At 40.2% G+C, this 27,442-nt stretch overlaps 1 protein-coding gene across 2 annotated transcripts; it reads left to right on the top strand.

Annotated features, from left to right (window-relative positions):
• Positions 1–2,364: 2,364 nt before the first annotated feature.
• Positions 2,365–27,190, top strand: si:dkey-112e17.1 (uncharacterized). Of its 2 annotated transcripts, none has more exons than XM_059336232.1 (7): positions 2,365–2,492; positions 13,307–14,283; positions 17,064–17,115; positions 17,927–18,050; positions 20,608–20,750; positions 24,474–24,710; positions 26,082–27,190. In XM_059336232.1, the coding sequence occupies exons 1-7, from the start codon at positions 2,412–2,414 to the stop codon at positions 26,787–26,789; spliced, it is 2,322 nt and encodes a 773-aa protein (XP_059192215.1). In that variant the 5' UTR covers positions 2,365–2,411; the 3' UTR covers positions 26,790–27,190. The 2 variants fall into 2 exon arrangements, with proteins under 2 accessions (XP_059192215.1, XP_059192214.1); XM_059336231.1 differs by having other exon boundaries at positions 24,471–24,710.
• The last annotated feature ends 252 nt before the right edge of the window (positions 27,191–27,442 follow it).

Here is a 27,442-nt window from a genome sequence, read left to right as displayed (position 1 = left end):
TGCATTAATACGCGCATCATTATATAATGCAGTGGCTTAATGTAATGAGATTATACAGGATTTAACAGAGGGGTTTGAGTTAAGATGATATATTTCTATTGGCCTTTTTATTTGAAATTGCCTATTACTGTCGGCCAAAAGCACAATTGTTGAATTGCGTAGTCTATGTATGTAGTCTGTAGACTATCATCATTACTCGGCTATGTATGCAATAATCGTTCGAGTGCAACCACCCAAAAAATAAATAAATAAATACAAAATATAATAATATAACAAAATATGACACACACACACACACACACACACACACACACACACACATATATAGACATTGAGGACTGGCTATACACCTACAAATCACTAATACCAGCCACAGATACCCTTGGGGTTACTGCCACCAGCAACTAGAACAGGACATTTGCATGCCCAAACACAAGGTGCTATCGACAGCATCCAACACAGGGTCTCTCAGCAGCTCACTTGCAGACAGAAGAAACAGCAAACCACATGTAATGTGCAAAGTGGAAAGGGCTATTTTCCATCACAGTCCCCAGTCAAATAAGAAAGGACATAATAAAATTAGTAAGACTCACAACCATTTTGATCAAAATAGAAGTATAAGCTCAACGGTAGCCTAGATTAACACTTTTATTGAAAAATGTTTCCATTTTCTGTAACTTAAAGCCAGTGTGCAGGATTCAAAACTGTCTTACTTTGATGCCATCTAGTGACACTATTGAGAATAACACTTTCTTAGACAGCCACAGATAAGGTGGTATGAAAACAACACAACCTCACCCATTTCTCCAACAACTGTTTTGTTTGTTTTGTTTGCCATTCTAACTTCAGCCATCAAAATTAAAAGATGCTGAACCTTCTCAGTAGCGAACATCTCTAGTGACTCTGTGTTGCCAATAGTCCTGCTTCTTTGGAAATCATTTGTTTACATATCTTCCCCTGCATTATTCTGCAGTCATTGAATGAAGTATTTAACATTCTGCTAGTTTCACCCACATAGGCTTGTCAAAAGTTCAAGTCACATTCAGAGTGGTGCATGAGATAATAGCTTGGATGCCTACCTGAGATCCTCAGTGTGGGTGGATGAAATCGAACTGCATCGAGTGCATCTACCACACTTCTTTTATCACCATCTTTAACGTCACTGACAAAGGTTATTGTTCAGATATGGTAAAATCAGAAATAGCAATTGAGTCTCAGAGATTTGGTGCTCTTTTAAAGACATATAACTTACAAGATGGCTCTCTCAAGAATCTCATTATAGCAGATCAGAAGAAATGATCGTCCCTGTGTTTTTTTAATGATTTATCCTATACTATTTTGGACTAAAGGAGAATAATGGGAACATCTAAAATGATTGATTTGGGATATTCTGTCTGAAGAAATTCTGCCTTACATGCTACTGAAAGGCTGCTTTTGCATCCAGCTGTGTGAGGAGGCCCTTACCATAAAGCTCTCACACAAGTCTCTGCTTGGTCAGTTTATATCTGTGCTGTTAATCCGGTATTGCATTTACCAAACAAAATGTAAATGTTTGTTCTGATTTTGAAGGCCCAAATGAAGTAGCTTTTTGACAAGATATTATGGAATCAACCAACAAACACAAACAAGTACATTTGGATTTTGTATTAAATAATATTAATAATACTAATAATCATAATCTCAGCAAACAAATAGGGGATGTTTCATATGGAAGCACACAGCCACATTAAACTGTCCTAGACTTAACCCTGTCCTTAGACACAATTTGAAAAACATAGGCATATTTCATGATATGAGGCTCCAAACAAGATGGAAATACATTCAGTTATATCATTATAAATGGTTGCGCATCAATAAATATATTGGATTTATTCAAGGAACTATTTGATTACTTGACCCAGGCTCAAAAGAAATAGATAATGGCTAATTCACATGTGTATTCATGCATTCATTTGGATGGCATTGCATTTAGTCATATAGCTAATACAGGAAATGCCTAGTACAAATAAGCAAACACTGTGGTGCAAATTGCTGAATGCATGAGGCAAGCCAGTAGATCTAAAGCCTATGTCATTTTCTGCCTCTGCTAGACCTAAGGATGTTGGTTGATGAAGTTTGCATCATAAATTGCACTGGATAGTGCTCCAGTCAAAGAATCAACAATCATGCTATGTTGTTTATGTTTTTAGAATTATATATTTTTATTTAAAAAAGTCATGTAGGCTAAATAACTTCTTAGTAACTTTAGAGCTAAGAATATGAGAATTTTTAATTAGGGGACTGGTCTTGTGTTCGAGTTCGCCCATGAACGATGGAAGCGCGCTCCCGATACTTCAGGTGAATGAGAGGGAAGCAGAGGAGCGGGATACGGTTCACTGTGTGTCGCATTAAAAAGGAACAATTAGAGGAAAATGAGTTGTGTTACGTCGCTTGGGGCGCATGCTTTTATGACAACATATCTACTCTTCGTGATGGGATGCGTTGCACAGAAAGTAAGTTTACATTTGTTAACATTAAGCTGACAATATTCCACAAGCTTTACCTCCAGCACTGTTGAGTGCCGAGCTCACATGTATGGAGAGTCAAGCCACGAACTCCGTTCGTAAATCTTGATATTCAACAATGTTTGCTTCTCGGCAAACATTCTGACCTCAAGGGACTTCAAGTAAGCTGTTTTAAGAAACATTAGGTGCCGGCATTTTTTTCGGCATACATTTGATTCTCAGAGAAACACTTATGTTTACTGCGTTTTAAAATTAAATGCACTTCGTCTGTTCTGTCAACAATTTTGTTCTACCGAAACACAGTACGTTGTCGTAGGCGATAGCAAGAAGCGGTACACATTGAACCAAATTTTAAAAGTTAACATTTTAATACTGTGAATGCTTCTTGTTAGATACCATTTATGCCGACTATATCAGAAGACTACTATGTTTCGAACAATAACCAAGTTCATATATTACAGTGTCGAAAAGTTTGGCAGATAGCGATGGACTTTAAAAGGTATACTTTTTACAATTGAGTTTTGCGCACGTTCAGTTTGACAACACAGGACGTAACATTGCCCTTTCAAAGCAGCCTTTATGTTGCCTCTGAAATTGCGAAAGTTGTGTAGGAAACAAAAAACATTGCGTAATGAGGTTTACAAAAATGGTCTTGGTGTCAGCTTGTGATTTGAAACAGTGTCTGTCCATAATATTTATCCAACATATCCACCTCATGTACACTGCTGTTAATTTACTGAAAGGCTTCCTTTTAAAGTGCACTTTGCAATTCAAGGACAACGTTCAAGTTAAGTTTCGTTATTTATTTTTTCATGTGCTTATTTGATAAAAATAAAAATAAAAACATTTAAAAAACCCAGCAAAATCTGTATTAGCCATAGCCGGAGTTGTTAATCGCCCTACATAATGTTGACTTACTCTTGTCCACCTTTGCCATTTATGCCAAAAATATATTAAAGTTTGGTGCTATTTTTTAAATTTAATTTCCAGACTTACTACTGGGACATTATATTCTCTAGGGCTTTCAAAGGGATGTTTTGATGGCACAGGCATGTTTTGATGTTACTGCACTTCACAGAGTTAGAGAATGGCATGCAGAGTCCAAACTGCTGAAATGAGAACCATATTGTCAGCATGTAAACCTTGTGTTGTACTTTTCATACTCATTGAAGCGCAGTCCCAAATTGCCTCTGACATGCAAGGAGTTCTTGATCAAAAGTTTGTCTTCGATAAAACAGGAATCCAAACAGTCAACAGTTGCTTCTCAGGCATGTTTTTCATTCAATCAGGCTGTGATTCATGTTGAACATGTTTTAGCTTCTCCTGTGGTGGAGTCAAAGCTCCTGCCAGGTTGGTGAGACTTAGCTGTGTATGGGTGCTTTAGAGTTAATTGGTTGAGGTTTGAAAGCCATAACCTGAGGTGTCACTATAATTTGGTTAATCTGAATACCTGCACCGTAAGAATAACTACACGCACGGATGACAGGACTTGTTGATGTATATTGTCAGTCGCCTGCAGCAGGTATGTTTACATGGACAGCTGCAGGCGTTTGTTCAGTACTTGCTCTTGAAGAAAGGAAAAGTTTCATTACTCACAACAGAAAACACTGTATATGTTAGCTAGAGCATGTATTTATCGGCATGTGATTGATCACCACTGTGTCATGTCTAGAGCAGCAACTAAATGTTGTTTTCATTATCAATCAATCTGCCAATTGTTTTCTTGAGTCATAGATTTATTATTTGGTGACGTCTTGTCTAAAACTCCAAAAATATACAGTTTGATATGACATAAAACATAAAGAAACTGTATGCGCCATTTTTGCATAAAAAATACTTTACTCACGATTAATTGATTATCAAAATAGTTGCTGATTATTTTTCTGTCGATCCACTATCCGCTCTCAGGCTGAAAAGATGCTAAATGCTATTCCTGTGGTCTTGGAAAAATCCTGAAACAACTGAATTTACTGCAGACTTAATTTGCTTTCCTGCAAAAAAATGTAGTAAAGTAATTGAAGTGTGTAGTAAGTAAGTGTAAGTGTCTTCTGTTTTTGATTTATGTGTGATCCACCAAAATGCCCAATTTGAGACGGTAGCTGGTGTCATAACACAGAAGGATTACCCTTGACACAGATCTCCTCGTGTTCATCAGGACTACATTGTTAGCTAGGAGAAGCTTCCACCTGTCAAGAGTCATCCTCTTCCTACTGGACAATGGCGGCTCAGAAGCACAATTCTTAGAACTAGACAACAAAAGCCCTTGCTATATTGAATTGTCAGCGTCTCCAGCTTTAGTTCCTGTGTGCATAGGGTGCTCACTATCTTTGCAATTATCTGCCTGAGGGGACACGGTAAATGATGTCTTTGTCCTCTGCTCCCCTTTTGTATTAAGTTGATTTTTGGAACAGCATAAACAAGCTTGGAATTTATTCTATCCCCCTCAGAGAAAAATGGGAGGCATCCTAGTCTGTCAGTCCACAATTCAGCGCTGTGGACGAGGGAGTGTGAATTTGTTTTGTTGCTCCACTCTGTCTTTCGGAAGGTTTTATTTACGAGGGAAAGAGGGGACATTCATCTCTAATTGAACTGAGTTGTAGGACCCAAGTGAACTGTGACTTTACTCCTCCCACGAATTATCTGACAATTTGATACAGAAAGTCTGTCAACAAATAAACATGTCACAGTGTGTCAGTGAGCTGCAATGGGGTTTGAGAGACAGAGTGATGAACAGAGTTAGAGAGTGGCTAAGAGCTATCCTGTTTGTGGTGCAGATACAATAGGTTGTTTAATAGGGAATGGACTTAATTTTCAATACTGTCTATGGTAGCATCAAACTTTAGTTGTTGATGTTGCAAATACTGGATGATTTTTTCAGGTTCCCATTTTACATTAGAAAGGCCAAACCACTTTATGGGTATTTTTTTGCTTTCAAAATAAAAGCTTGGTTTTGTGTTTTCTTTTACGTTCCTCTTTAAAAGATGCGGGAGTACCGCAGTTAGGATGTCCTGAGACTGTCCTCCCCCCCCAAAAACCACCCATGTCATTTGTACAGCAGCTTATTACGACTATATACAACGTGTAAAAATAAAGGATGTAGACTTGACACCACTAAAAGGTTTGTGGATTGACATTGTTTCGGTTTATGCCTGTTACCATCTTGTTTTTTTGCAGCACATGTGCAGAACATATAGGGCGCCACAAGAATGAGTTCTTAAACTATGAAGTAAATTAGCATTTTAATGCCCTAGGGTCTTTCCTCTTAAACTCGATGAGGATTTTGAATATGTTTCTGGTTAGATTCCTGAACACAAGCTTAAGAGATGTTTGTGTTTTGTTGTACGACATAAAATACGTTAGTCAATACCCTAAGTTTTTATGTGTCCTTAAAAAGGCGGTTGCTGTCAATTGGCAAAATGAGACTACAGTGGTTGTCAGGGACATTAAATGTCATCACGCTGGACATGGATGGGAACTCTCTCACTTGTCCTCTAGTCATGTTTTTCAGTTTGCTTGCAAACTCTTGTAGATTGTAGATTAGGTTAATAAACATTTTTTGGGCTACTTGGTAATCTTGCCGGAGACCGTCTGAGGCAAAACTGTAGTGATGTTTAAGTCATTCAACCATTGTGTAGTTTGCTTTAGCATAACGTAAGCTTTTTACTTCTGTTGGCTACAGTTCTTATTTTCGATGATACAGAGCTTATTTTCGACAATGATCCAAATCCAATGCAAAAATCCCAGTCTAATTCTCAATAGACCCCACGATGCTAACTTCCAGGTTGGCCTACAAAAACACGTAATTTTGCTTGCTCTCTATTGGGAAGGATGCTAATTCATCAGCTAGAGCTAGCTTGATAGCTAGAACAGTGGAGTACTAACAGTGTCTATAAGTCCAACTAAACACTGAATAAACAAGCAAGCAAAATGTTACAGTTCACTTTTATGAACTGAACACACTGTGAAATGGACAAACGTCTAAGAGGAAAAAACATGCAGTGCGCCGCGATAACGACCTATCAATCATAAGGTAGCCACGCACTAAAGCGTACACTGCTTTATCGTCTATTTTCACTATAAATGGGATCATAACTTACAAAATGAATGGAAATGTTAAACTAGCAATTGAGACTATATACTCATTAGGAAAATGTTTACTGAGGTCAGTCAAGTTAGAAGTATGGCCATTTTCCTAATAACTTTATTACAAGACTTTCTTTTTTTGTGTGCAGACAATGGAATTCCTGGTTTAAGGCACTTCCACATTGGTGTCACTTTTCAGGCTGGGAGGTTGCTTCTTGTTTACGACCTATATTTACATTCGGTGTTAGGCGCCATCCTCTAGTTGCTGTAGTGATTACAACAGATGCCAAGTTGGAAGTGAGGATACGGAATATATAGAACGCAATGTTTGGGTTGGAGGACTTGTTGGTTTTTTGATCGAGCCCAATCGAAGTCCTTCAATGCAGAGAGTCTGTTCCAGTACTTATATTTACCTAAATAATGATTAAATATGTATCTGACACATTGAAAAAAAGATGTAGCTTTCTAAATTTGGCATATCCTATTTTCCTGACGTTTTTAATCAAAATATTGAGGATCCTTATTCAAAACTATAAAGGTAATAAGCTATCTATTGATACAATAATGAGCTATCTATTGATACAATATTAACAGAAGTATAACTGGGAGAATGTGACTCCTGAAATGAATGTGTATTGATCAGGTAGAGAAGACCTATCACCCTGTTGGAGTCGGTTGGACTACAAAATCACTCAGTACACTTATGTTTGTCCAGTGGTGCTGCAGAGTGGTGCTTCTTTACTATAGCTCATAACCAGTCTTTGGCAGAGTGCAGACAGTAGCTTTTAGGGAGCCCACAAACCTGACAACAGACAAGGAGTGCTGGTCATTATAGTTTTATCTATCAAAATATAAAAATGTCTGCATTATATTCAGATACTTCCATTGTATTGCATTGTATGGAGTGTACAAAAATTGGCTTCACCATGCGATTATTTCACATAAATGATTAATTTGTTCTATTCCCAAAAAGTGTGCTATGTTGTGATATATACCATTCTTGGAATATAGGATTTGGCCATACAGCCCAGGCCTACAGACATTTTCACTCATGCTTGTCTATATCGTTTCCTCAGTTACGATGATTCATCGCAACTGAGGAAACAGGTTAAAAATATTTACTTTCCTGCAGCGGAAGGAATATTTTTTCATCCAGATGGTTAGAAGTCTTTGCAGATTCTTGAAATACCTTCAGAACAGAAGGAAAATGGGCTGTTAGCTGTGTGACTAGAATGTAATGCTAACACATACTGGGACTCAAAGCATCAAAACAGCTAAGATGAAACAGTTCTGTTTTGCCCAAGATAATACTGACAAATAAGCATTTCTGGCAGTTGTGATGCCGTGGCTACATTTGTCGTATCTATTTAGCCTGTGATTGATTGCAGTTTAAGTATACCTGTGCGGTTGGGTTTCCCACTGAGGTGCTGCCGAAAGACTAATTATCATTGATGCATTCACTGGATCACATTCCAAAATCTGGAAATGATTTCTTCCAACTGGTTGAAACCACAGTGGAGATAAGGTCATGATTCACCACAGGGTTCCACAGACTCGCTTTAACAGCTACCACAGCAGCAGCAACAGCTCTTTTTAGAGGAAATATGTTAATAGGTTTTTACACCACAAACATGGAGGAGAGAGCCTGCATCTGCCTGTCCTCTCGCTCACCCAGTCACATATCTGTGTGAGTTTGAGGACCACAGTGATAATAATTTATAGCGTTCCACTTTTTCCATGCAGGCCCAGGATGGCTCTGTAAATAAAATGTTGATCAAACATGCAACGGCTCAAAGAGGCCTTTCATTAGTCACTCAGGATGCACACGGTGGTGTAAATGTGCTGAGGCAGCGCTACAGTGGCCAACCAGGGTGACCCTAGAAATGCCTGGGCTTAATCAGGCCGCCACACCAGTTGTTTGTAAACTCACCCTGGCTTGAACTACAGCCACTGACATGAGCCCATCAGGAGAGAGGCATTGACATCACAGGGGAGATATGTGATAAATCCCGGGCTTGAGTATCAGCGCTTTTCACAGCTGCAGAGAATGACCTCAAGGAGCTTCTTTTTTTCTTATTTGGAGGCAGCTGTACAAAATATTAAAACACAAATGGGACATCTTGCTGATATTGAGTTGCAGCTGCTGTTGTCCAAAACTTTAAAGATCCCATTCGAACTTCGATTAAGCACAAATTTATCCTCACTTTTTCTTATTCTGTGTACCCTGCAAGCACTAACAGGTGTCAGTGTATTCTGCACTACTGTAAGAGAAGTCTGTATCTTTCTTCACCAGTGCAGTTCCTATACAATTGCTGTGCTTTGAGATAAAGTGCATCTTATTCAAATTCAATTAGTGGCACCATTGTTATGGTCAGATAGCTCCAGCACTTGTTTTTTGGTAAGATGTGTCTTATCATTGATTTTATAGCATGAATTCTTACATATCCTACTCTAGTCATCACTTTTATGTTTGTTCTCATATGAAGTACATTTTTTTTTATTTTTCCTGATATTGTTCTCCCCAGGTTGGTATCACCCAGATCTCAAATCTTGATGTTTTTTTCGTGCTGAATTACTTCTTTCCAAGAAAATTATGAGCAAGTGTCTGGTAAAACAAGATTTTAAGTGGTGCCGTTGCATGTTTCTCTTTCGAGAAACTACAACTAATTTATTAGACGACAAAATGATTTGTGTGTTAGTTGACTGAGAATTTCTTTCGTCAAGGACAGCCCTAGACTGCTGCTGCTCAAGTGCTAGCCTGTGAAGCAGTGTCACTTTTCTCCTCCAGTAAACAGGGCTGGTGAGGATTCCTGCCCCCTTTTGAGGGGCCCGCCTGTGTGTTTATGAGCCAGTCCAAAAAAAGGTGTACTGACAAGCAGTGTTTTGACAAGTAGTGTGTTCTTTTGGCTTGTTCACTTTAATGCTACAAAGAGAGGTCAAAAAATGAATTGGGTTTTTTTTAAATAACTGATATATATATGTATGTACATTTGTATGTACATATATATATATGTTGTATGTACAATGTACATTTCCTTTGTTGCCTCGTCATTTTATAAATTGAATGTTCAGATACAAAGTTGAAACTGAATAGTGTTATTTGCCTTTTTGTTTATTCATCATATATTTTCCTGATCTTTCCAATTAAAAAGAATGCAACCTGTAGAGAAAAACATATTATGGTTAAAAATACAAAATCTGATTCTAATAAGACAATGGTGCTATACACACACAAATCAGCTCCACAGCATCAGCCTCTATGGTAATTAGACAGACATATGAACGTATGAACCTCATCCTGGAATGTGATTGAAACACCTTTTTTTTTTTTTTTTTTTTAAAGGCTGTTCTGATGGAAAGTGCAAACGGTAGAACAATACCATTCGTCAGGGGCCTCTCAGTAATGACAGCAGCTGGTCTGATGTTTCACTGAACAAGTCATTTCAGACAATTATGTGCTCAGTTGATCTACTTCTGTCCAAGGAAGTCCCCTGTCAGTGGCACAACTGGGGCGCAATGACCAGCCGGTCCTTATGTAAACTTTGAGCTTGCCTTATTAGCATCACTTCATTAAAATATCATCTGCTCTCCCCCGTTTGTGGAGTGGCTCACCAAAACGCCACTGCGGCCCATTGTTTCACCATGAGAAAAGGCATCCTTGAATAATTAGCGGCCTGCCAGTGGAGCGGCCTGTGATGTAACAGAACTGAGATGTTTGGCATTATAAGAATGTCCCATTTCCATTCGACACTGTGGCACTTTGGGGCCCTTTCATGTGTAGTCTAGCATGCACATCCCAGGGTGCTGGGGACCTCCCGGCCGCTTCGTCCTGGTGGGAGAGATGACACAGTCTCTGTCCATGACACAGTTCTCTTTCATCAGATGCAGGATTTCACATCATACAACAGACTATGAATTCACAAATGAGCATTATTTGCAACACTTCCTTTTTTTTTTTTACCTTGTTAAAGTTTAATTGGGTGAAAAAACAGGGTGAAAACTGATTGAAACAAGTCCTTCAGAGAGGTTGAGGAGAGGCCAGCAACACCGCAGTATGAACAAACATACATTCTCTCACTACTGGTTATTCTTGCCCTAAAAGGGGACACGCTGTCCTTCTCTTCCCCCTGTTATGCCCCCATATTGTGAAGTGGTTCCCCTCATTGCGCAACCTTGCTACAAAACACTGCAAACCCCCAAATCGGCTTACTCTCTAGCCTCAGTAGGAATGGCATTTGGCCCGTTCAAATGTCATCCGTGTAATTCTTTGCTGTAGTACATGAATTTCTAGTAAGTGTGTAGGCAGTGTAGTATGCCATGTGCCAAAGTAATTGTTTCCAAATGTCAGTCAGGGAGAAAATACAGCAAAATACTACAATCTTAAAGTATATTAAGGATCAAAATTTACATCAGAATTATTTAAATCGAAAAAATAAATATTACATTTTTCATTAAATGTAATGTCCCTCACATCTTACAATTCCATTTCTTTGATGATACTTCTCTTTGCAAATGTAATCTATGGCTTGTACTGTAGTAACTGTAGTGTTTAAAGTATGCACTCATGATTGAGATTTTTTTGCAGACCAAAACCAATTTTAGACCTGTTCTGTGTGTGAACTGATATAACTACACATAGGGCACTCAGAAGACTGCTTTCTTAAACAAATTACTTTATTAATGAATATTTAACTAATATTTAACTTTATTATATACATATATATTTCTATGTCAAAAGACTCTAGAAATGCCAACAGAAAATGAAACATAATACAATAAAATTGCTAAATTAACATCTGTAGTGTATATTAAGTATCAGTCAATTTCTGATCATTTGATGAAAGAATAAATAGAGCCATTAGTGCTCTAAATGCGACATGTCTAAACATCTAACACCAACACACACACACATTTTCTTTAGTGACGTAGGCCATACTGCCCTCCTTGCCCTCTCTGATCTCCCATGTGTCTGTAATATGCTGTAGCCTGGCTGTGTGACTGTCGGCTATATCAACTGTAGAGAGGCTTTTTAGTTTGATCCTGATGACCGGAGGGCTGAGCAAGCGATCCTCTCTTCCACTCATGATAGAAAATTACATGTAGATGTTGCTACTGAAAATCTACTGACTGAGGAATGCCTTTGATAAGTGCATTCAGATGGGGATAGATGGTCCATGGAGCAATCAAAGTGTCCGTCTGGCTCCATAGACTTTAGCTATTCTTGTGCCCCTGTTGCCCTCTTTCTCCCCTCCCAGCTAAACTGCATTCTCAAAGTGATACGCTTTTAGCTCAGTCCAGAGTACAAGTGTCGCCCGCGGGTGTTGGTTTGCTACCTGTCTGGCATGGGGGTCTGCCAGTCTGGGTCATTCCCACAGTCCAGAATTGAGGCCAACAGGAAAGCTCATAAACACACAGGCCCCCTACAAAGGTCTGGTCCTCGGCTCCCTGGCCCAGCCTCACATCTGCCTCTGCTTAGATTCCAGGTCCCCCTTTACATCCCCACACACCTGTGATGAATTACAGCCAGCATGTTTGAAGAAATATCCTCCCCAGGGTTACCCAAGCAGGCAATACAGGCGAAACACAGACTTTGATATAAAATCAGAACAGCAGGGTTGAATAGTTCAGTTTCAAGCTGGTTTATGTCTGTGAGTAATCAGACCACAAGTCCAGTGTATTATTTGGTGATAGGTACCTTGGTTGTTGGTGCCTTTGACATGGAGAACTTAATCACTTAGTGGCCATTATCTGAATACATGACTCATCTAAGAATTTAGGCAGAATGTAATATAATACTGGTTAACACTTGTAAACATAATGCTGAAGAATAACATGAATGCTAGCATGGGTGGCACCAGTGGGAATCAAGAGTCCCAACCCAGAATGTGTGCTGAGTTCTAGCAGTAGAGCTGCATGTGTCGTTGTCATTCTCATAAGGGTATCATTAGGTATCTGAAATAAACTTTAAAATGTGAAATTCTCTGGTTATAATTAGGGCCGGGTATAAGTAGTTGTTTGTTTGATTTAGCTTGAAGCCAATCACACAGTATATTGCAAATCTGCTGGCCCAGCAGACCTAAGTTGAACCCACATTGGGTCTAAGCATCAGACATTTATTTTTGAGATGTAAGTTAAAGTACAGTGGACTGGATTATTTGGAAACATAGATAAATGTTGGAAAGCTCATTGGCACTCCAAACTGCCAACAACTGATACTCTGCGATTCTGTCCTGTGTCAGGTTCCCATCATAAGATACTCGCCACCGAGCTTGACATTTTTTCTGGGGGAAACCCTGAATCACTGCTATCCTTCTTCGATTCAATGCAACTCTGCCCACTACTGCAGCAGCTACAACCCATACATTCACTGGTGTGGTGAAGTCGAGTGTGGTGTATTTGATAGAGTTGGCAGAAAAGCATGTCCAGATGCCACCAAAACATTTGAATGCATGGCTATACTACACGCCAGTGGAATCTGCTAAAAAATAAATGCTGTGGTGGTGACATTTTATGCAACTGAACACTTTCATTCACATGATGGGTATCAAATGAAGCAGGAAAGAAAGGTATCGAATGAAATACTCCATTGGCATCTGTATCACTTTGAGGTTACTGTCATGGGTATTGGTGTTTTTAAACAACTTTCTACCCTAGTTATAATTCCTTAAAAGCAGGTTTTAAATTATGATAAAACTAACTTAATGTGATTTATATTGCAGGTATACTTTGATTGTGGTGCCAAGGTGGATGTGGTGGATGTCCAAGGCCTCATTCTGTCCCCTGGCTTCCCCTACAACTACTCCTCTGGGACACACTGCGTTTGGCAGTTCTTTGTGCCTGTTGATTACCAGCTTATTCTGGAGATATTTGACTTTGACGTGTTTGAAAGCCATGACTCCGCTGCACAGTACTCTGCCATCTCTAATTTTGAAGAGGAAGAGGCAGACGGAGAGGTGACTTTCACTCCAGGCAGCTTAGCAGCAGATGAAACTTCATCAGCAGCTAAGGATCCCATGCCTCAGAGTGTAGGGGATGCCACTAAGACTCAGCAGTCCTCTGAGGATGGTGAGGTCAAGCAAGTAGTGGTCCAGGAACAGTCCACAAAGATGGAGATTGCCAAAGTCTCAAATTCTGCCAAAAGATCGGCGGATGCCTCCTCTGGCCTATCTTCGCCACCTCCTTCCTCTCTCCTCATCCTGCCCGGGGTTGTGCCACCAGGAGACAAAGCTGTCAACTCTGCCTCCTCGTCTCACCTCAGGGGAGACCTCCATCCCAGTTCTAACCCAAGCACAGTTGTAGAGGATACTACTTTTGCCTATCCACGCTTCACTGACACTACAGCTGTGAGCCCGGAAACCCAGCACTCGGTGCTTGACGCCTGCCCACACGATGTCCTTTATATCTCAGACCTCATCACCTTCTCCTCCAGGTTCTGCGGCTCCAATCGGCCTCCCAGCAGCCAGCTGGTATTCGGTTCCAGCCAGGAGATGGTGGAGGTCATCATGGAGCTCATCACCACCACGCACTGGGGCCGCGGCTTTGCTCTTCTCTTCCACTACCACAACCTGACTGAGCCAGGGGGTGATCGCCGTGCCATTGCTCCCAAAGTCAGCAAAGTGGACTCTTTGCTGGCTGCTGTGAGTGGAGCTGCCTTCTTCGCAATGATACTTACAAGTGCCCTCTGCATCGTTTTCAGGTAACAGGATTACTTTTATTTAGAACATAATAAAAAAAAACATACACATTGATTAGGGGCAACTTACCCTTCCCACTCCAAAACCACAGTTTTCACCCTAGGAGGGTGGAATTTGGCATGGAGGTTGAGTGTGTGTCTGTGAAGGTGTGTGTTTGGCTTCATGTCAATTGGCTAAAAGGGGGGATGGTAATGGGATTGGCCTATCACAATAAGGTGCTTCCAAATGCATGCACAGATCTGCACAATTTTGTGAAAAGGTTGGTCATGAGTCAAATGACAGCTGGTTGTCATTCAGTGCCAACTGGCAACCAGGCAATATGGCACAGCTTATAATAAAAAGGTGCCTCGCTTCTAAAAGGATTCACCAAGAATGGCCAGACTCCGTCATAGACTCTTGTAGAAGGTATCATTGCACTCATTTTTTGCCCTGGTGGCTGAAATCTGACATGAAGTTCAAGTGTATGTAATGTTGTGTGTGTGAATACATGAAAATGTGGATGCTTGCATGTACTTTGTCACTGCTATTGTGAATTCAGGATTGAAATGCCTCAACAACATTCAGATTGACTGACTTGATGAAGCCTAGAGATTATTTTGTAATTCTGTTTCCATCCAGGTGAAGCATTAGGTTTAAATTTAAATGTGTCTGGTGGTGAAAAGCCTGTAAAACTAGAAGCACTTTGTTAATGTTCTAACTTAAGGGGCATTCATGTAAGTTTTCCCGTTAACTCATTCAGACACCATAAATACAACACAAGTGCCCTATTTTACAAATCTAACAATGTTAACAATGTGTATCCCCTTGTGATTCAGATCCTCTCTCAATTTAATGGATTCCACCAAGTTTCATAAACTTTGGCTATCAATTTTTCCATAATCCTGCTGACAGACAAACTGAGCTGAAAACATGACCTCCTTGGGAGATGTATCTAATAACATCTCCATCAGCCTCAGCTGTACTGTGTTTAGTGCTTATTAGCTAATGTTAGTATGATCACATGCTAAACCAAGATGATTAACATTGTATGGTGTGCTTGCTTCACATTGTTAGCATTGTCATTGAGAGCATGTTATTCTGCTAATATTAGCATTTAGCTCAAAGCTCTGCTGTGCTTAAGTACAAGCGCACTGAGCCAATTTACAGTATCTGGTTTTCTTTGATAGAACCTGCTTTGATTTCCTTGCTTTTTTAAACCCACCTGAGTAAAAGTACAAGTCTTATCTTTAATTTCTCCCATGAATGAAAATGGGTTGGTCTAACAGTAAATGCACACCCACACAGATGTACACACTCACATATACACAGTCACCACTCTGTTGTGTTGACTCAGCTGGAAGCCTCAGTCCCTGATGTGGTGACCCTTGGTGATTAGTTGGGTTTGGCTGCAACTGTGCGGCCTCCTTGATGTGGCGCATTCTCACCATAGACAGCGGGGCATTCAAGGTACAGCACCTGGCATCAATTCCAGCACACAAAAACACAGAGGCTGCATGAAAGTGAATGGGCGGGGAATAGGGAAAAAAGGGACAACAAGGAGAATTAAAACTCAATGTGAGTTTGGTACCGATAGCATTGTCAGACAATCAAAAGGTGTAATTTACATCCTGTTCCCTCTTGTACATCCCAGGGGACAATTAACACAAGCTGAGTGGTTAAGTTTGGACGTTTGTAATACTATCTGTTCAAGCCGACTGTTTTATTCTGCCAGTATAGACGGATTTAAAAGTTTAGATTTGCATCAGCCTCAGTTTTCAGCTTGTTGTGAGAAACACCCCTGTTTAATATGATTTGTGTTAATTTCAAATGCAGCTCAGTGTCTCCAACTCATCCGTTAGGCACAATAACTCCACAGGTTCTCACTATTAATGACAGGGAAATTGGAAACACGTGTTCAATAAAATGAAAGTGTAATTAGCAAGAACAACACGAGTCATTCAGAAGCCAGGAAATGCATTACCATGAAACTCATGAGCAGCCTTAGTAGCTGTTTTTTTCCTCTTTTAGTTGTTCCCTATTAATTTAAATGACTTCACAGAAATTATTGGAAAACAACTAGCCTGGCGAGCAAGGCAAGATCTTGCAAGTTTAAAGCAGCAGTGAGATTAACTCCCATGGTCCCCTCTGGTCAGAAAACAGCCAAAGGTGGATAAGAGTCACAGCAGGGGTTGCCCTCAGTTGACCGGTTGCTGGTAATGAACTCATTCAGCTGTGAGAGTAATTTTTAATAAGAGGGTACCTGCTCAAGTATTTCTGCATGCTTCATTGGTTCATGTGGACTGAAGAAAAGGACAGGAAAGCATGGTAGAATTATTTGTCATTTTCTCAGCGGTAATATAATCTAATAGTAATAACCACTATTGTGTCAGGGGACAGCATCTCTACATAAAAAAAGCAATGCATAGCAAAAACTTCTCAGTAACTAAGAGCCAGTATGTGAACTGCTAGAGTTGTGGCATGTGTGAATGCAGGATCCTGGCGCATCCTGCTACATTATCCTACACCACAACAGAGCAACGACTGAGGGGAAATAGCCACGGGTATGTTGGAGCTATATATTGAAAGATGGGGTTACTATGCCAAAATAGCTCCAGTTTCAGTACACTTGTATGGGATAGTGTCCATTTTAAAATTTCTGGTCAAATTGTGTACACCAGAGGGATTTTTATTCTTAGAAAAACTCTGCCAAGAGTGAAAAAAAACAGGGGAAATTCATAAAAGCTGGTTTTTGGATGTGTCTGTAATTATACACTAAATTGCTGTGGTACTGTATGTTTTCCAGACCCAAACTGTGTCCAAAAAGAGCCAGCTCCTGTGCATCCAGTAACTCTGAGGTATGGACACTCCTGTGCACTCTTTCTCCCCTTGTCCTCTCGACATGTCCATCTCTCTCCTGTCCTGCCTGTCTTCTTCTCTCTGTAGCCTTATTTGTTAGTTACACATTCCTCTGAAATCAGAGCTTTATTTTGGATAACTGGATGTTTCTTTTAATATTCTTTGCCACTGAAGACGACTGCTGCAGCAATGCCTCTCTACAAAGCCACACAGCATCAGGGTCATGTCAGGTCATGCAGTTTTGAAACAAAGGTTGATGAGCCTGGTGATTAATGATTTGCATCATGAAATTAAATTTGTATATTTTTGCATCAATGTCAAGCTCATTTTCAACCAGTGATAGAAAAATCTTGTTTTTCTTTGACATCATTTTCATCATTATTTTATAAGCAAAACTGCCAAATAATGGGCCTCATACAAGAACATTTTCATATTTTTATCTTAACTTTGTCTTACTTTATAATTTATTTTCGAAAAAAAATTCTATTAGTGAAAAACTGCAAACTAAACTGCAAAATGATAAAGCGAGACACACATCTGCAACCTACCTACCCCAGTCACAAAAACCTATTTTCTCCTATTTTTTCTTTTTTTGGAACTTTCATAGACAAGTAGCAAGTATTTTTCAATATCGGTGCTCAAAATGATACATGAAGCTAAGATGTATTAATGTCTGGTTATAACAAAGCACTTGTGGCTCTGCTGCAAGACATTTCACCCTCTGGGAACATCTGGACTGAACATGTTAGCCATCATGATGAAGCACCGTGGATAAACTGAACGGTGCTGTGCTGTGTGTTGGTGTTGTAGGTGCCAGAGGGAGTCCAGAACACTGGGGCTGAGGTCAGCGAACTGCAGCTGATGGCTGAAAACCAGGCCAGCTTGGAAGCAACCACAGAGCAGGACAACAACAACGACAGCCCACCACACTCAGGTTGGAACGGCACGCACCTGTACACATATGAATGCACACACACAATGGATAGATTGATTTATTGTGGCTCTTAAAAGCAATTAAAGGTAGTGTATTCACGCTGAACATGTTTAATTATGGCTTCGAGCAGTGATATCTGATGGAGTGCTACTGTTGTTGTCCTCATTATTCTTTCTTACTTCTTCTTCTTATTTTTCTCTGCTAAAAGTGTCAATGCAGCAAAGCCAAAAGTCACATCATTTGGCAGGTGCATCGCAAATTCCACAACTGAAGCAAATAAATTGACACTTATTGACCTTAAGGTGGCGCGGTAACAAATCAGTTCGGCAGTTTCACATTTTAATTTCTGAAATTATCTGCATCTTTGCTTCAATTGTCGTCCGTTCCATAAATGCCAATTTTACAACTTTTTTCTCAGTTTTTTTTAAAAATCCTATTTTTGTTAACTCAGAAACTATGTACCTGTAGAGTTTCTGAGTTGTCCTCATTCAAATGCTACCAAAATAGACAGAGACATCTTCTGGATACTAGATATTACATGTTTGAAATGGTGTTCATATTATTAAAACAAATTGTCTGCAGTGACATTCATTGTCTTATTAGGTCTATATACACAACATTTTCTGTTTCCAAAAATGTTCAATCAAATGTCAACATTTTTGACTGCTTAAAGAGACAAAAATAAATCCGTTTTGCCCATGTTATGTCATTGCCTCAACTTGTAGAAGGTGTATGGAAAACCCTGTCTCCTCTGTGGTGCAGTAAGTCAGTTTCTCTGGATTGTAAAGGTCTGAGGTTCGAATCCACAGATGGCCAAGTCCTACTTGCCAGCATTGTAGCAATTCATGCATGTTGTGTGTTTTTAAGTGCTTCTTGTCAATTAAGAAACAAGCATCCAAATGCTCATAATCTGCCTGGACCCCGATCATTACTACTTGTGGCTATATTTTATATTCTGGTTGGTCTCAGTTCCTGTTCAAAACTCCTAAGATATATTGTAAAACAGATAAAAATCACTAAGAGGTTTTGCAGCAAGCCCCAATCCCATGAATTGCACATCACTGTGGATGCCATTCATTTTGATTTATATTTACACAACATGTTAAGACTTATGACTGGAGCAATTTTAGGAATGATAATGATACCTTCAGGAATATAAATACCATTTATTCATTTCCTGGCAATGATCTGACAAAATTTTAGTGCAGTCATTTAAAAGTGAAGGTCTAGGGTTTGAGGAATGTGCCTCAATTGCTGTGATGTTTCCTCCTTGTCAATCATATAGTTAGAGATTGGATTTTTTCTGCCGATGAATATCACTAGGTGGTGGCACTTTTTTATTTATACAGCCCTAATTCCAAAAAGGTCAAGATGCTGTGTAAAATTTAAATAAACAAAATGTGATCATTTGCCTAATCCTTTTTTGGTAATTACAAATATAAACACACTCTGACTTCCTTAAAGTTGTGATGTCACAACTATATTTTAAGTGCTGTTATAGTCATTCTCCAGCTACAATGACGGTGCAGTGATGCCAAGACTATAGATGAAGAAAACCTGGAAACACTGACCAATCAGAGCAGACTTTTTGGGAAGGGGTCTTAAAGAGACAGGCACTAAAACAGAGCCATTCAGACAGAGTGTGAAGACAGGTATAATACAAGAACATTTTTTGTTGTTTTTTAAAGCAGGTAAACATGTTTAGTAGAAACCCATAATACAAGTATAAAACCTAAAAATGCCGAAATATGTCCCTTTTAACTGAAAACAAACTGTGTATGAGGAACCCTCTGTGGACTCTGGGTGGGTCTGTAGAGTTTTCAATGGAAAGGAAAGTGGCATTAGTTTTAGAGCAGCACACAGGCCTGATCCTGGAACAATCCAAAAGCTTCTCTCTGTCTGTCTGTCTGTCTGTCTGTCTGTCTGTCTGTGTGTCTCTCTCTCTCTCTCTCTCTCTCTCTCTCTCTCTCTCTCTCTCTCTCTCTCTCTCTCTCTCTCTCTCTCTCTCTCTCTCTCTCTCTCTCTCTCTCTCCCTCTCTCTCTCTCTCTCAGTGGGACTGAACCCAGGCTGAGAGATTTGTGGGTTTGTGGCATTTAACCCACAAAGCAGCCTGGGAGTAGTTTGAACAACAGGGGAGTACAGTCCCCCCCTCTCTGTGTGCTGCAGTCACGGTGTAAGGAGTTTACACCAAAACACATAGCTTATAAACAGCGAAGGAGTTGAGATTAGCCTACTCTGCATGTTGTTTCATTGAACCATTAAAATTGCAGTACAACATCAGAAGCTCTGCTGCTTTTCTGAGTGGTAAACAATCCTTAGTTAAAGAAGTAGGCAGCATGAAGTGAATGTGGAGCACATTACAATGAGAAACCGTTATAAACTATCGCTAGACCAAAACTGTGCAAATGCTGTTTTCTCTCTGAATCTGCTCTGTACTCAAACTCCTTTGTACTATCACGTTAAATCACTAAATCGTTCAATAAAACTATTAAATGGCCTTGTCATCAATGCTTTAAATATATTTTGTGTCGAAAATGTTTGTATATGTTTCTGTAGTCAGTGCTGGTGGGGACATTTCCCAGAGTGCAGAGGTGGACCTTTCCTGCAGCGGTTTGACTGAACTCGACCTTGGTGCGGATGAGGTTTTCATTGTATCTTCAGCCCCTAGCCCATACAGGCTACCCTTCTCACCTCACACGGTAAGGCCCAGTTTCGTGCCAATACAGTTGTCTTCGGCTATGTTCAGACTGTCCAAATTGTTATTTGGAAGTGGTCAGATCAAATTTGTGGTTCCAGATATCATCAACCTATTTGAATGGGTTGCTGTGGTAACGTTGTAGGTAACTCCATAGCTAGGGTGGTGATGCCAATTTCCAAACATGGGGGCATGAGAGGTGCATCATTTGACCCTCCTAACAATCACTCTGTCAAGTTGCAGTGCAGAACTCCTCCATCACTAGTTTGTGTGCTGTGACAGAAGAGTATTGCAACTTGACAGCATAATTGTTTGGAGGGCAAAATGATGGAGTTCAATTTTTCATGCCTCCCTGATTGAACGGAAGAGTTCCATCATGGAAGGAAAAGCGATTTTCTGTGCTGCAGTCATGGGGTGCTTCACTGTGCAGAGAGAGATATGGTCCCATCTGCAGAGTACTGCCTGGGGGTAACATAATCCTTGAGAACTTTGATGTTGATAGGTGGATGACCAATTTTAGAATACCAAAGACATTTTGTCTGTTTCAAGCATCCGGACTTAAACACATCTGTAGAAATACGATTGGAATTGCATTTCAAGCCATCTTGTGGTTTGGATCCTATAAAAATCACATTTCATTTTTCATTTGGCAGTCTGCACAATGCCTGCGTTGTCATCTAGTTAGAACATTACTTGCTTGGTTCTATGGATGGCAATGGCATTTGGTTGTTTGGTCCAGTACTTTGGTTCAGACTGAAGTATCTCATCAAAAGTTCCATCTGAAAGTAGCCTTGATGCTATACAGTGGACACTGAAAATGTCTATTTAACCTTGAGGCTAAACTCTCAGTGGGAGATCTCCTCGCTTTGTGGAAATGATCCCTGAACCAATGAACATCAGAGGTGACAGGGCATTCATTGCTTTGAATTGACCCAGTGTTCCTAATAAGACTGACACCATTTTATTGGTGTACGCGTGGAACACTGTAAAACTATGAAAACTATGAGGACATAACTGGGAATTGAGGATAATTAAAAGATGGGACAAGCGTTGAGGAAGAGGCAACAGTTCAACCAAGCATTTTTTTCCCCTCTGCTCTCTTTTGTATTCTCTTGGAATAAGAGCTGGCATAAAACAGCTCTGGCAGCTTTTTGAAGGACTGGCAAGCTTTTCTGCAGCCTAGGCTAATGGAGTATTATCTACAGAGCCAGATTCCCAGCTCCAATTGTGTGTGTGTGTTTGTGTGTGTCATGCACACTTTGGCACACAGTGTGTGGTCTGCCTGTGTGTGTCCTCGATGCAGACGTCCATGTAAATAATGTATGAGAATTGTTGCTTGGGCTAACAGTGAACAAGGTCCCTGAAAAATGCCAAATTAATCTTCTCACTATCATTGCCAGATGAACTTCCGGGTTGGCGTGTTATTTTCATGCCACACAAGCCCAAAAATGTAGACATAAATCCCCATTTCATAACATTTTGTTGCAAAGGACCCCTTCGAAGGAGAGCTTCAATTTAGTTACAATAAAGCAATGAGAAGACTTTAAAACCTTTCTTGCTGAAGGCAGGGTGATGAGATCAAGGCTGGATCAACATGGTCTTGTACATTCCTTGCTGAAATTCAACAGACTAAATTCATTGTTTCGCTGTTTCAAATTTTTCTGGGGAGTGTATCAAGGTTTTCCAGTTGCCCCTGAAGGGACTCAGACCCCAACCTTGGAACCATGGTTTGTCAGCGACTGTGGTGGGTAGCTGATTTCTCACCTCGTGTGTCAGATCTTAAAGTTGCCATTGTGTTCTTGGAGGTTTAGTGACCAAAAGAACATTTTATCTAAACCCCTGGCTAATTCTTGTCTAGACAAAGCTAGCTGCTAGTGACTCTGTTTAGAGGATTATCTGGAGTAGTTCTGTCTGATGGTTGCAACCCTAAAACCTCCCCCCTCCCCTGATCACCAGCTGACCGACGAGGAAGAATAACATGGCCTTTGCACATCTAACCTGTCAATTAACCTCTCCTCGTTGCATAATCAAATATACATGTCTCAATATAGTAAAGTGTCTTCTCAAACAGTCATTTGTTTGGACATGCATGTTGGGATACACAACACCACAAATGTGGTCATTCCAAAGCCCCTGCTGTTCTCTTGACAGCTTTACTTAATAAATAATGATTGAAATCGGTATGTGAGCCACAAATGCTTGGTTGGCTGGCTGTGTGACTGAGCAGGCCAAGCTAATCAGCACAGTTCCTTCTTGTTAATCCATTAATATAGTGCACAACACAATCTGCAGGGAGATATTCAGGTGTTAGGAGGAAATGTAGCAGGTGCAATCAGCAGACTGGCAGCCAGGCTTATATCCCTACCATAAAGACTACTATGTAGTGAAAGTACTGTTAAAGTGCTGATTGTGGTGGACAGCTATTTAAGTGTCGGTAAATAGAGTACTTCTCTTACTGTTTGAGCTGTAATTATTTGTTGGCAGGTAGTATTATCCATCTTTTTCTATTAACATTTACAATGAGATAAAGCAATGCCATTGTTACTATCTGAGTACAGTCTTTCCAACGATGCTCAATACCAAAGATGCGTGCGTGATTCAATAACAAGCCTGCTGCTCTGTGCAGGTCAATGACCATTGTAGCTGCAGTTGAGTGCTTGAGTATAATGCCACCTCTGATAAGAGAGCTATTTATGTTGTGTGGTCGTCTTCATTCCTAATTAGTTTGTTTATCCACTCTAGGCCACTCTTGTCTTTTAACCTTTGTTCTTCAGGGCAAATTTTTATGAGACACTTATTTTTCAGCACTCCATCAACACCATGTAATCACCTATTGGTTTGTGTACGTAAGTTTGGCATTTTGGCTGTCACTCTACTTTTTGGGAGTAGAAGTGACCATATACGGACAAGAAGGTGGAACAGGGGAGGTTAGACAGGTTACCAGCCAATGAGTCAGAGGGCCACTAGCATAAAAAATGCTAAATTACAAGCTAACATTGATTGGTTAGCTAGATGCATCCATAATTCATGTTAACTGTGATATTTATTGGAATGTAGATTTAAGCTAGTGGAAATGAAACTTTAAACAAAAATTACTTTACTTTACAGCTATTTAAATTACGCTTTGCTCCGCTATCCTGATTAACAGGTTGCCGTAGTAGCAACTAGCTGGCCACCTTGGTTAGCAAGATGCTAAAATATACAGCCAGCTCCTTAGAGTACAACCAAACTCAGTACTTTGACCCATCACTGTAAAATATGTAATTCAAAGACGAAAACACCCAAACAGGACAACACCTGAAGCATACCTTGCTTTTTTGTCTATGTTACTCTAAATGGGACCATAATTTACAAAATGAACATAATTCTCGATTGAAAAAGACTTAAAACTAGCCATTGAGACCATACACTCATTTGGAAAAAGTTAACTGGGCTAACAATTTAAGTGAGAAGAAGTGTCATTTTCTTGTCGAATTCTAAAGGCAGTTTCACATTGCATTCATATCTCAGAGGTTGAAGTTTGTTCTGGACCTACAGTCTTTGCTCCTGGACACTAAGTAGTTAGGTGTCATATACATCAGAAACAAAATAATACTTTTTCAGGCAGCAAAGACAATATTGCTGCCATGGACATGCTAATGTATGTTGCTTAAAAGCCCTCTGTTGGTGTCCACTGCAGACTACTCAGTTTAATTTATACAATTGTGCAATCTATGTCTCCTAGCAGCGGGAGAGGTTTCTGCGGCACAGTGACACCGGTCCCAGCCCTGCAGGCGACTGGCCCTCACCAGACTCCAACACCTCACCCACTGGTTCCAGGTCCACCAAGGACAGCAGTGGTTGTGCTAGACCAAGAGCGTGGAGCGTACGCACCTTTCAGGACTTCCTCCCTCCATTGCCGCAGCTGCATAAGAAGTGGTGCAGCTGGAACTCCACCAGTCCCTTTACCAAGCTGGTGGACAGCGTCAGTACTAGAACCTTTTAATGATTTCAAACCCAGAACTATTGATGCCATTTGAAATAGATGTGATTGAAGTGGTCTGTGCCAGATTCATTTGGGGTATTTTAATTTTTTTTCCAGTATAAATAATCCTGTCTTAAGGATTTTCTTAATTAGGTATTCCAATTTGACTTAAAGGGTCAGTTCAACAAAAGTACAAAAACTATTAAAATATTTCTCACTGACCTCCTGCAGTACTTAACCAGGCAGATAGTTAAGGTTTACCAGTAAATCACGCTGTCAACATTTTTTAAAGTAATCAGGACACTGTCTCTGGTAATGCTCCTTTTGATGATTTTTTCACATATTACTGAGGTGGGTGCAAAACCCCAGATATGGATTTTTCTGAACATACTGATATAGATGTATGTTATATAGATATAACAACATACTGTCTAGGTACCACCATGAGTAAATGAGAAAATATTTTCACAATAGACAGGTTAATTTATCCTGTTTTTCACCCATTGATTTTATGGAACAGTGTGTAGGATATAAGGGGGTCCATTGGTGGAAAAGGAATGTAATATTCATAATTATTCATTGGTGTTTAACTGAAACTAAGAATAATTTTGTTTTTGAGAGCAGATCATAATAAGACAATTTTAAGAGTATCAGGGCATTTAATTTTTTATGACCTTTTCACACAAAAAATCCAAATGCTATATTATGACTTTTTTTTTTAAAGAATTTGGACATCTCCAAATATGGTGGGTTTTTTCTTATTTCTGGAAAAGCCACCCTACTACATGTATCAACAGACTACCATAAAGTTTGTCATGTTGCTCTTCCATGTTTCTACAGTAGCTGAAACGGACAAACCAAACACTGACTCTAGAGAGGGCCCTTTTGATGTTTTTACATACAATAGGTTCTGCTCCATGCTTGGAAACAGAGGGTTTACAGGAGGGGCATTCAGTACTAAGTGCAACTAAATCCTACAAACTGTTCCTTTTAAGTAAAATTGGATTTTAAGGCTTGAAATGACTGCAATAGTAAGAACAATCTGTTTCCTACATCACACCAACATTTAAACTTGTCTCCTCTTTCTGTATTCAAGCAATAGCATTTTCACGTCGTATTGGAAATGCAGCATGGTTACTTGAAAATCCCTGGCACATCTATATCATACAGGCCGTTTTCACTGCAAATATTTCTACTGTCATAGCACAAAAAGCACAGCTCCTGATATTGGTCAAGCTAGCTCACTAGAGTGGCCAACTAGAATACTTGAATGGAATGGTGACTCCATTATTATTGTGTTATTGTTACCCCTATGCTTTACCTTCTGTGACAAGTCTAAATGTCTGAATGTCATTTGTCATGTCATTCTAGGCTCCATCCAATTTGGCACCTGACTGCACAGGGGACAACAGCAGGAGGGTCTTCTCTGATGTTCACCTGGACGCAAAAGCAGACAACAGCACCATCTCTGACTCATCCATTAGCAACGCCTCCTACCCGCTTTCGCAGTCGGCCCAGAGGCAGCGCCGTCTCAACTCCACCAGCAACCTGCGGCGCTCTCGCTTCACGGGGCCTTGCTTTGGCCTGCTTTCTGTGACAGCAGACCCGATGAAGGCCTCCGGGGTTCCTCATGCACAGAGCTCCCCGTCAGAACCCAGCCCTGGTTCTTCTTCTTCCTCCCAGTGTCAGACTGAGAGTGGCCAGGCAGGAAAGAGGCGGGAGTTCCCAGGCGAGGGAGACCACATCAGCGTGCCAGTGTTTGCCATCTCTGAGGAGGAGGACCGGCAGCCTCTGGTTTCAGCTGAGCACCTGAACCAGACCTCTGCCTCCGCCTTGCTGAATGGATTGGTGAAGGGGACATATGAGGGGAAGAGACCGGCCATTGGAAGCACCAGCCTCAGCCCGCCGAGCCAGAGGGCCCGACCAGAGTGGAGGCCATGGGGGAGCCAGGTGTCAGGAGGGGTTGGTCCATTCCCTTCCAGCACACTCGCCTCCAAGACTGACTCAAGCACAGTCAATGACAGCCAACCATCTCTCAGTCAGTCCACAGTGCTGTGCAGTGTGACCAACCAGATGTGACCAGACAGGCTTTAGGTTGGTGAAAAGAGCAGGGACTCTGGTGGGCCAGTTATGCATTTCTGAACTCTGTTAGTGCCACTGAAACATATAACCTACTTCTTTATTTTCTGAAATCAACTTTTACAAAATGATTACTGCATATACTAGTCTTCTCACTCTAGTTGTTTTCTATTTTTATAAGTTGTGTTGGGACAAAGACGGAATATTATGCTGCTTACTATACCAAGGCAATAACTGCTATGGTATTATGTGTTTAAAAAAGATGACTGATTGCAAACATGAACAAAAAGTATTTCCTGAGTAAGTACTCCCAGAACCCTCAACTCTTAGGAGCACCTTTGAACCAGATTTATTAAACAGTTTCATGCTATTAAGTGAGTTATAACACTCCGACTATTGCACTTTGCTTTCAATAGTTCATTCATTGTGGATTTTGTGCTGCCATGTGCCAGCTTTCTGCCTTTTCCTTAATGTGGTTCTTCATGTGGTTATTTCTTTTAGCTAAAAAATGCTTATACAATTACTTATTACCCAAAAGTGTTCTGCAGAGCATAGAGCGTACATTAATATTAATGTTGCAACAGTGTATGCATACTGTATGTACTCCTAAGGCAGATACTGGATTATAAAAGGGAAATCAAAAAGTAAAAGCA

The sequence above is a fragment of the Centropristis striata genome, chromosome 7, assembly GCF_030273125.1.
Source record: "Centropristis striata isolate RG_2023a ecotype Rhode Island chromosome 7, C.striata_1.0, whole genome shotgun sequence".
Lineage (NCBI taxonomy): Eukaryota > Metazoa > Chordata > Actinopteri > Perciformes > Serranidae > Centropristis > Centropristis striata.
The sequence above is the reverse complement of the archived record's forward strand: the minus strand, read 5'-3'. Positions and strand labels throughout refer to the sequence as shown.